General features: G+C 54.2%; 4 protein-coding genes across 4 annotated transcripts in view; 2 read left to right on the plus strand and 2 right to left on the minus strand.

The window, feature by feature from the left end:
• The window catches only part of VOLCADRAFT_100233 (uncharacterized protein), a gene marked incomplete at both ends in the record, with an annotated part of 3,230 nt that extends 566 nt beyond the window's left edge, over positions 1 to 2,664 (minus strand). Inside the window, 5 exons of the mRNA XM_002958865.1 lie at positions 338 to 476; positions 1,231 to 1,350; positions 1,616 to 1,831; positions 2,333 to 2,455; positions 2,596 to 2,664. Coding sequence (XP_002958911.1) covers positions 338 to 476; positions 1,231 to 1,350; positions 1,616 to 1,831; positions 2,333 to 2,455; positions 2,596 to 2,664 — 667 coding nt within the window. The remainder of the gene's footprint in view (positions 1 to 337; positions 477 to 1,230; positions 1,351 to 1,615; positions 1,832 to 2,332; positions 2,456 to 2,595) is intronic.
• Positions 2,665 to 2,941: 277 nt separating this feature from the next.
• On the plus strand, positions 2,942 to 3,662 carry VOLCADRAFT_100234 (uncharacterized protein; the record flags this gene model as incomplete). Its single annotated transcript, XM_002958848.1, has 2 exons — positions 2,942 to 3,256; positions 3,552 to 3,662. The coding sequence occupies 2 exons, from the start codon at positions 2,942 to 2,944 to the stop codon at positions 3,660 to 3,662; spliced, it is 426 nt and encodes a 141-aa protein (XP_002958894.1).
• Positions 3,663 to 4,626: 964 nt separating this feature from the next.
• On the plus strand, positions 4,627 to 5,566 carry VOLCADRAFT_108376 (uncharacterized protein). Its single transcript, XM_002958849.1, has one exon. The coding sequence runs from the start codon at positions 4,642 to 4,644 to the stop codon at positions 5,437 to 5,439; it is 798 nt and encodes a 265-aa protein (XP_002958895.1). The 5' UTR covers positions 4,627 to 4,641; the 3' UTR covers positions 5,440 to 5,566.
• A 108-nt stretch (positions 5,567 to 5,674) lies between these two features.
• VOLCADRAFT_108377 (uncharacterized protein) lies at positions 5,675 to 9,880 on the minus strand. Its single transcript, XM_002958866.1, has 5 exons — positions 9,638 to 9,880; positions 9,427 to 9,559; positions 8,430 to 8,593; positions 7,006 to 7,188; positions 5,675 to 6,715 (listed from the first exon to the last, which is right to left on the minus strand). Exons 1-5 carry the CDS (start codon positions 9,740 to 9,742, stop codon positions 6,374 to 6,376), a joined length of 927 nt encoding a protein of 308 aa, XP_002958912.1. The 5' UTR covers positions 9,743 to 9,880; the 3' UTR covers positions 5,675 to 6,373.
• Positions 9,881 to 9,940: the final 60 nt, after the last annotated feature.

The following is a 9,940-nucleotide window of genomic DNA, read 5'->3' on the forward strand; positions in this document are numbered from 1 at the left end:
GTGACACTCGTCTGTATGCATGTCTGTCTGTTTGTCTGCGTGTTTTAGTACTCGTGCGGGTGTGTTGGAGGCTGTGTTGCTCCGTCCCAACCCCCTTCCCCGCAGTTATCCCCGCAGTAACTACTAACACCAAATATCTAAAAACAAAAAACGCTTCACCAAAATAGATAAGCAGCTTATAATTCCGGACAACACCTGTATGACAGTATGTGCTTCGCAAGAAAGAAAAGAAATTTAAAGTCCTCAATTATCCTTACTTTGCCCTAGTGACACCACCCCTAAAACTCCCAAACCCCCAAGATTAGCTCCCTGTTTGCGGTGGGGACTCGGCACTCACCCGTCGCCGCCGCCGCCGCCGGTGGTCCCGACCGGGCCGCCGCCAGTGCCGTAGCCGCCGCGGCCGCCGCCCTCACCTTCCCCTGGAGCACCGCCCCCGTGATGTCACTGAGCTCACGTTGCCGCTTCCTCAGAGGTCCCTGTGGTGGTGGTGGTGGTGGTGGGGGGGGGGGGGAGAGGAACACACGAACGAGTGAAGCTGCGGCCAAGGAGCAGAACTGACCCTTTGGGGGTTGGGGGGGGGGGGGTTGGGAACTCCGGGATTGTGTGAGGGGGGCCATAGGGCGAACCGCTGACAAGTGGCGAAACAAATACCGGAAATAGAAGGATACCCCTACACAGGGCTAGGCACAGATAGTGCGTTAGGAGTACTTGTGTAAGTTACTGACCAGAAATGACTTGATGATAGCAGTAGAGGGAGGTAGGGGAGGTGTAAAGAGGGGTGGGGTTGGGGGGAAATTACGGACAGGGGGTGCGAGCAGGAGGTAAAGGGTTCGATCAAGCCGCGACCCTCCAGCTCACTGGGTGGCGGTGGGGGCGGGGACGTGTCGGTGGAGACCTTGGGGATGCGGGTGGGCTCGGACCGGTCGGGGTTTCTTTCAAGTGTGCCTGTCTGTCTGTCTCTGTCTGCGTGCCTACGACTGTGTATGTGTAGATGATGTAAGGACCATTGGGGATGCCAGACCACCCAGGGAGGGGGCGAAAAAAATGAACGCGGGTCAGCTTCCGTACTTCCAGCCCCCTTCCCCGTGTTGCCCTTTCCCATTTTTTACCATCCCCCTGTACCCTCTATCGTTCTCCCCTCCCCTCGCCTCCCCATAGTACAACTTCTCCCACACACTCCCCCCACACACACAAACACACTGGCTCCTATACACACACGACCGCACCCACCAAGGGGCTCAGGGGCCCATCCGTTCCCCCCCCCGGCCCCCCAGCTGCTGCTGCCGCTCCCGATGGCCCGGTGAGTGCCGCGATGAGGCCGTTGTGCGCCTCTATTGCGCTGTTCAGGATCTATACCGGGAGGCAAGGCAAGGGGAGGGGAGGGGAGGAGGGGAGGTGTGGTGAAGTTCGAAATTGTATGCAAAGTCAAGCAGAAAGGGAATTGAGACAGACGGACAGACGTTCAACAATGGCTTCGGCTACTCTTTTCCTGTGTTGTGAACCCCAACCGCGGCCCCTCTCTTTCATCCCGCTCCCTTAACCCCGCTTCCCCCCTCCACCTGAAGACTATCCCCGACTATCATAATGCAGAACCACCACAAGCTCGCTGTCGTACCTCAAATCGCTGCATGGAGGCCATCTCCGGCCCCAGCCCCAACGCCGCCTCTACCGCCGCCGCTGCCTCCGCCGCCGCCACTTCCCCCTCCGGCGTTAGCGCACTCGCCAGCTGTACGGTAACCGCCTCAGCGAACCCCGGGTCGGGGACCTGGCGGGGCAGCAACGCGAAGCCGTCCAGGGTGCCTGGTCGCATGGCCTCCCGAAGGCCCGCCAGCTGTGTGTATGCGTGCGTGTGTGTGTTTGGGGGGGGGGAGGGAGGGGAACCCGGGGGGAAAGGGGTGTGGTGGGAGCGGGCCAAAGGAAGGAGACGACGGGTGTGTGGGCGTGGGTGTGGTGTGTATTGGGGTGTTCAGGAGGGAAAGGAAAAACGATGCTTGGGTGAGGGGTATCCCATTCCGACGGACTCTCGGCCCCCATCCTCCTTTTCCACACACCCGCTAAACTCCTCGCCACCAAAAGCCAGTGTTTGAACAAAGGAGAGGGTGGAAAGAGGGACGGTGTTTGGGGGGGTGGGAAGAGAGGGCAGAGAGGCGCTCTGGCCTGGGTTCGTAGTTGGGGTCCAATTAAAGCCACGAAGGAACGGAGGACCTTGGAGGGAACGGGGAAGTGTGTTTCAGGGGAGCGGAAAGGGGAATGCTGATGACGACGCTAGGAGGTGGCGGTAATGGTATTGGTGGTTGGGAAGGGAGAAATTGCTATCCCGAAGGCAATTTACCTGCGTGTTGATAACGCTGTATTTTCGAATGATGTCGTCCCATTTGAGCACACCAGCGTTGAACCTCAGGCCATAGATGACCTCATCAATTGACTTTTGCAGGTCCTGAGCGCGCGCCCGCACCTGCGATAGACATCACATCAACGGGAAGTGACAAGTGACACGCGTTGACGTCTTCACACGATTAACTTGCCATGTTCTTCAGGCTTCAGGCATATGGTGATATCATTGCATCGCGGTCGCAGCGCAAGCCTCGCACCTACCGCACGGAGATTGCCCTGGGTGGGAGCGCCACCCATAAGCGCCAGCCTTGGGTCAGCTGCAGCAGCCATATTTTCCTTTAAAACGTTACACAATGCATGTAATACGGGAAGTTACCTAGATACTTCCTGGATGGTGCAAATTACCGCAATAATGTTTGTACGGCAGTGCGTTGCGCAAAAAAATGAATCGTCCTCCGTTGACCAACGAGAGTTACTTTTCATGTGAAGGCAACTTGTTGATGATAAGTTGCCACAATATTAAATGTTAAAGGTCAGTACCTTCGAAACAATCTGTCAACTTTTGTTGTGAACTGACGGAGAACCCGAGCAATTGACTATCTGCGGAATGAAACATTACTTCCTCATCTTTTGCACTCTTATTCTATTCTCAAGCGCGTGGGTGAAGGCAACGGCTGATACCGGTGACCAGCATCATGGCTTGGGTGCGGTCGTAGAAGCGGACGTGGACAACCCTGCTATCAGGGATGCAGCTGACTATGTTACACGTACTGCGAATACGAACAACTGCAATGGCCTGTGCGCGTCACTTAAGCGCACAGGCAAGCTGAAGCTGCTGGAAATTCTTTCTGCGAAGACCCAGGTTGTGGCGGGTATTCTTTACAAGATGGAGCTGCTTCTGGAAGATGAAAAGGGCCAGCAGGTATGTATGCAGATGTGCATGGCATAATTGCCTGTCGTTATCGGATGCTTCGGAACCTTAGCATTGGCAGGGTTTTGCCTAGAAGCTTTGCGTTAAACATAGTTTCGGTTGTCTATGCTCCTGCTTGCCTGCCTTTTAGGATTGACTGCTGTATTTGTGTTCAGATTTAGCCCCTAGCCATGGTCTGGCAAATGTTTTCATAAACTCCGTCACCGGCCCAATGTTTTTTTAGTGGTAGCAGCTTGAACGCTGTGACGCTGTAAGACATCTCCAAAAATGTTCATGCCTGCGGCAGGTGCTTTTCACCTGCTCAGTGTGGAATCGCCCGTGGAACACTGGCCAGAACGGTGGGGACGATCACCACAACCACATCACCAAATTCCACTACCAGTACATTGACCCCTGAAAAAGGGGCTGGCGGCGGTCCTTACGCGGCACGGGTGACGTGTCGGGGTAGCAACCCTGTAATGCATTTAGCAATCAGGCTGATTCGGCTACACCTGGCTGATTTAGGACATCTCCTTTAAACGCTCAGGAGAACTGCAGGGGATTCTGTATGCGTTTACCATGGACGCATAAATTGGTTTCCCATTTGAACTCTGGATAGCCTCGGCCCAGGCAGTCCCGGGCCGAATGAAGAATTGAAGACGAAGAGGTCCACATGGCAGGCGCAGGAGTACGTTTGGGTATCCGCACAGGAGCCGCACTTAGGTCTAGTTCCGATGGAGATGAAGTTGCAGGTGGAGTGCTGTTGCGTTGATTAGCATTCCTGGCCTTTAGATAGGTGCACACACACGGCGGTCTGCAAGATTCCCTGTTAATGGTTGTGTTCAATCTGTAACGTGCCGGGGCCGTCATCCATTTTGGGCCTGAATACGACAGGGATCGACCTAGGCTGGGTATGGCATGGTTTAATCCCAAAAAGGCACCACAGGGAAGGTATCACAGGAAAGGGTATTTTACTTCGATAAGCCCCAGGGCGTTTCGAAGGAAAGGAATGCTTGTCTCGGCCTATGGATGTAACGCTGTACTGTGTGACGGCCATGCAGCACTCGTGTTGTCACCTGCTGGAAAGCAGCCAAAAGCATACTCCACAAATAACCTGGTGCGGCTAAGTTAGTCCGAACGGCCTTCAGGTTGATGAGTACCACTCATCCGTGCAGCGGATTTGTCACCTATGCTTCGGTACATTTCCGGACGAGGTAAATCAAATCCAACCAGAATGCCGTACAACTGTCCTTTCGGTGAAAGGGTTAGGTACAGTTTTGTCCTCTACGCAGGTGCGAATTGCGTTCTGTCGGCAGCGTCGCTTTCGTATTGATTAGTAGAGTGGCATCAGCGCCCTTAGCATAAGCGACTCATTCATCAGGCTGAAAGACAAGATCATGACATGTAAAATTGTCAGGAATCTACCTACCATGCATCAATGTAGGATCGGACCTTCGCGCGGGCTTTCTTTGCCATCGTTACCACAACCTTGCTCGAGCCCAAGCACGAGAGGGCGGCAAGCACTAGGACAGGCAATATCATCGCACACGGGACGTCGTCATTGCATCAGAGGGACTTCCAGGATGGCAACCAACGCGACCGGCAAGCGGAGCACATCTTCCGTGTCCAATAGCCTTATCGCGGTTCTTAAGGACGAGATCAAATACGAACGTGAATCCTATCGTCGCAGCGAACTCATTATCGGAGACCCACCAAATGATTTTGAGCTGCAAGACGCTCGTGGAACCACTTGGTTCGTCCTGGCGAAGGAGTTCGAGAACGAGGAGATTATCGTACGCGTCGACCTAGATGCTCAACCAATACTCGAAGAAGAAGAGGAGGGAGAGGAGTATGAGGATGAAGATGAGCAGGAGCCATCAGTTGAGTTCCAGGTGACCATCGCGAAGGAGGGAGACGACACGCTGATCTTTGAGTGCGAGAGCAACGGCGAATATTTGACCATTAGCCGTGTGGCCCTTGATGGCATATACGAGGATAGCGACGGTCCGCCCGCGTATAAGGGTCCCGTATTCCAGGATTTGGACGATACGCTCCAACAGGCCTTTGTGGATTTCCTTGAGGAGCGGGGGGTGAACGCCTATCTCGGAGAGTACATCCGGGTGTACCTAGAGGACAAGGCAACCTTAGAGTACCAGCAATGGCTCAACCGTGTGCGGGAATTCATCGGCCGATAAACCACTTTGCATGAGTGCGCGCGTGCGTGCGTGTATGTTGAGACAGGCCACGTACTACCCGTATCCGTGGCGCATGTATGTATACCTGAAGAGGAGTAACCCGACCCCCTGTAACTTCATGTGAACGTGTTGAAGGATGAGGATGGGCCGACTGTGGCGTCCCAACTTCTCTGGCTCTCTCCTTTAGAAGCCTCGCGGAAAGCGCGAAATTGCATCTTCACTCCAAAATACCAATGAAAACGGAGCGCCTTACAGCGCGCCACCCGTCAGCCAAAACGGTATATGCACGTGTGCATGTATGTACATACGGAAGGGTAGCAACAGGTAAAGCCAACAACCTTCAGCATAATCCTCTGCATTTCGCAACGTTCTGTATTTATACGCTCAAAACCTCTCGCCTCTCGTCATTCATGCAGTCCACAGCTGCATCGCTCCCCTCGGATCGGAGTTCCCGTAACGCAGTTTTAGTCGAGCACTCGCCCCACCAGAGGCTCCTCCACTCTCAATGTTCTCCCTTGATGATGAAGTCCTTTGCACCGACCTCCGGCAGCTCGAAAGCCGGCATCCGGCGCACACACTCCGGCGCACACACACAGATAAGTAAAACACTATGCTGCCTCGCACACTCTCTCCCTCTCCATCGCACACATCAGTCTCCTCCCCCGAAGGAAGGTACGAACCTGACCCGCCATGACCTCCGCCGTCCCACAGAAAAGGCCCTCTCTTAACTATTACACAACAAGAAGACCGAAGACCTGTTCAGCTAGTCACTCTCCTCAGCCCTCAAAACAAATTCTCGGGCCAACAATCAAGCTGTGCGTATGACGAACCCACCGTCTCCCAGGTCTCGGCCCACGAGGAAGCGAGACACACACAACACAACCGGCACACAGAGACTTCCCATTACAGCTTCAACTTCTCTGTGACTTCGTTACTACGCGGCGGCGCCCCGTCCACCCGCGCTCGCCATCTCAATCTCCGCCCGCGCACGGTCAATTACCGTCCTCATGATTTGGTAGAGCTTGATGACCGGGCCCGTGACGAGCTGCGGCTTGATCAGCAACGCCAGGCACATCACCGCCCTGACCGGCACGTCCAACATGGGCAAGCTGAAGACGAGCCAGAACACGGCGGTGTGCGCCAGCAGCACCAACATGTTGAGAACCACGGGTCGCTCCCGAGCGTACGACGTCAAGAAATCCTTGAAGGAAAGGAAACCATCTTCGTTGGTGTCGGCGTCCTCGAGCTTATCCGCGACCACCTCCCTTTCAATGCCCTAAAAAGGGTTTGGCAGGACACAGACTCCGGGATCATGGCGGCTTAAAACACAGCGTGGCGGTACATCTGGATAATCCACATGCATGTAATCCACAAGGGAAAGCCACGGCCTCAGACCGCACCCCCGACAGGAAACTACACGCACCATCATGTGGTGCGGCAACAATCAGAAGGCTTAGGTTATGCTTAGGGACAGCGGCATCATGTACATCGTCGCACAAGTACATCCATCCCCACCGGACACGCGACCATACCAAACCACACCCACACACGCCTACCCACACGCACCTGGGCCTTCCTGAGGTCATCCAGTTTGACATAGTTATCCAAATTGAAGTCCAGCAGCCGGAAAACTGCCAGCGCGGAGGACACCTCAGCAGGGGACAGGGCGGAGTCCCAGCCCAGGCGACCCAGCTCGGACTCCTTGAACACTGCGCGGGGGAATTCCTTACTGGCGGCAGCAAGCTTCACCTGCGCGGTACAGAGCACAGAGAGCGGCCATAATGAATACGCATGTTTGTGTCAATCTCACGCGTCATTGGGCCCGAGTTATATCTGAACGATATTGGGGGCCCATCATGAATACATGCATGCGAATGATTACAGGTTGTACGATACGTTGCAGCAAGTCAGAGATTTGTATTGCCCACGCGGTAGATGCCTGCACATATCAGTGCACGTATTTCAAAATTGTGTACTCCTCCCCAACAAACGATTGGGACACCGCGCGCGGCAACGCGGTGGCGGAGGAAAAGACGGACCACAGACGAGTCAAGCTGATGCCAGGGATAGACGGATACTACAGGAATATCGGACGGAAGGAGACGAGAAGCGAGAGATGCTGGCGGACGGAAGCGAGAGATGCTGACACCCCCTTTGTTGCCCTTGTCCAGTTCTGCAGAGTTGATCTTCCGACCGCATCTCGGTGGAGGGCCTATGGGGACCGGATCGAGTTCCGACCGACTGGCCGTAACTTCCCAGCGACAACTACGGACGGCAATCAACAACGGTCGGTACGATAATTAACACTAGCTGTACACAACCGTTTGTGTTCGTTTAGGCGGGTACCGCGCTCTGCGCTTCAAAAAGTTTGACACTCGCGACCATCGTCTGGACGTAGGTACTGGTACTGGTACTGGTCCTTCCTAACACAGGTGACCGGCATGGCGCCTCGGATATTCATAGACGTGCGTTCGTCCTCTTGTACATACATATATATAATAAAATTAATCATACAAACAGGAAGATCAATAGGCGCAAACACGGAGAAGACCATATATGAGTAGTAAAACACGGAAGCCCCAGCAAAAACCCCCTGCTGGACGCAGCCTCGTCAGCCATTCCGGTGGCAACCCCCCCCGGTAGATTTGATTCCTCTAAAGCAGCTTTTCCCTGTGCGTCCGTACATCTTAGCTGGATACTTAATTAGGAAACAAAGTTCGTTACAAACCCATCCGCGCATTCCTACGTGGCATAGCTGTTTGGACGGCGCGACATCTTTCAAACGCACCCACCCCTGCCCTGTCACATCAACACACATACATACATACGAATGCACAAAGGCTGCCACCCATCCATCCACCCAGAATCGGGCAGGCGCGGCATTACTTTGACCATTGCTCTGGCAGTTGGTGCGCTATACTCTAGCAGTTGGTTGGCATTTGCATGATGGAAGTCCCACCCCGACCATCATCCACCCCCCACATACACACCTGCTCTCTGACCAGGTCGATAAATGACTCCATATCCACAGCTCCGGCAGTAGCTGACGCGGCGCGCAAGTTGTCGTACAGTGGCGTAAACTGCGCCGCTACGGGGCCAAAACGCTCCGCACTATACGAGGCATACCGGTCCAGCTCCTCGGCCGTTATCTTACCTACACACATACAACATGCATATGACGCGCGGCGACGGCCCAGTTCCTTCAAAATTCCGTAACCCTCGGCGTACTGTGATCACTGAGATGGACACCAGCAAAACACCGTAGCCCTCCGCCAGAAACGCGGCTGGCTAGGGGCTCCTCGACCCAGATCACGTCCAGGACTAGACAGACAGACAGACAGACAGACAGAACAGGGTGTGTGCCCTCCAGCGCAAATGGCAAGCAGCCAGTCCTCCCTCTCCTCGAGTAGCACTCCTGGCTAATTGCTGCAATTTGTTTTCGACTCATATCAGGGTCCAATCACCTCTCATCTGCTCAAAACTATATGATCAACTAGACCCTTCCAACGCACCCATGTTTGATGCATTCTGGTGCTCTGTTTTCATAATCCGCTTTCCCTAAAGCCCTATACTGGAATGTATGGGCCGAGGCTCAATTCCCGGCTTCGACCAGTTATGCTCTTGAGGTCGGGGGCGACTCGGCAGGCAAGCACGGACAGAAAACGGAACTAAACGGAGCGGGATTGCTTGACCTTGGGTTAGGCAGGTCGTAATGACCGAGCACCTTTCCGTCTAGGGCGCATATTCTTAGGATCGCCTTTGATAAGACGTTACTCTATAGGCCTTTGATAAGACGTTACTCTATAGTGCATTTTCCTTTAACACCCCAGGTAGCCCCCCAGTGCAGCCTATGCCCATCCCAAGAGGCAAGAGTCCCTGGCGTGTTCCAGCACAAGGGTTTTCGACCAGATACGAGGTTTTGGCAGGGTTGGAGTTCACACAGGAAGTCCGCAGAGGTGAGAACATCCAGCGGCGCGATGCACGTACCGTCCCCGTCCGTGTCAAAGTGCTTAAAGACCAAGATGGACTGGAAGCGAAGCCGATCCACAGGACGCGTATTGGTCAGTACCGACAAGCTGCCCAAGCCCCCGCTTTGCGACGCAGCTGATGTATTTGGAGCCTGCGGTTAGAGGCCGCCGCAGCGTCGCTAACGTTCACCAGTAGAGAAATAAACCGGAGGAAAACTATGGGTACCTACCTGTGCTCGTCGGTTAAAAGTCGCAGTCCTCCAAACGCTGTGATGGCGTGGAACACGATGAACATGTCCTTTATTCCGGACCTGAGAGCTAAATCCCTGCCGCATGTTTGGTTCAAAAGCAGTTTGAAGCTATTATCCTTAGTTGCAATATGAAGGTACCGCAACAAGCGCCTTCCGTCTTTGAGATCACTATAGTTTGAGAGTGCTCCCTCCGCAACACCTCTTTCGATGGCAGGTACATAACGATGTGGGTATGTGAGGACAGGTTGTGGCTTTGACCAGGTTGTGCTTGCACTACCATGC

Source organism: Volvox carteri, assembly GCF_000143455.1.
Source record: "Volvox carteri f. nagariensis unplaced genomic scaffold VOLCAscaffold_109, whole genome shotgun sequence".
Classification (NCBI taxonomy): domain Eukaryota; kingdom Viridiplantae; phylum Chlorophyta; class Chlorophyceae; order Chlamydomonadales; family Volvocaceae; genus Volvox; species Volvox carteri.

What these genes read in the sequence shown, in the direction of transcription:
- VOLCADRAFT_108376 (XM_002958849.1), top strand. Translation starts at nt 4,642, where the DNA reads ATGACATGTAAAATTGTCAGGAATCTACCTACCATGCATCAATGTAGG.
- VOLCADRAFT_108377 (XM_002958866.1), bottom strand. Translation starts at nt 9,742, where the DNA reads ATGCGGCAGGGATTTAGCTCTCAGGTCCGGAATAAAGGACATGTTCAT. An exon ending in CTTTTAACCGACGAGCACAG is followed by an intron (nt 9,560 to 9,637) that starts GTAGGTACCCAT and finishes CTCTAACCGCAG; the next exon opens with GCTCCAAATACATCAGCTGC. An exon ending in TCGACCTGGTCAGAGAGCAG is followed by an intron (nt 7,189 to 8,429) that starts GTGTGTATGTGG and finishes TGTACCGCGCAG; the next exon opens with GTGAAGCTTGCTGCCGCCAG.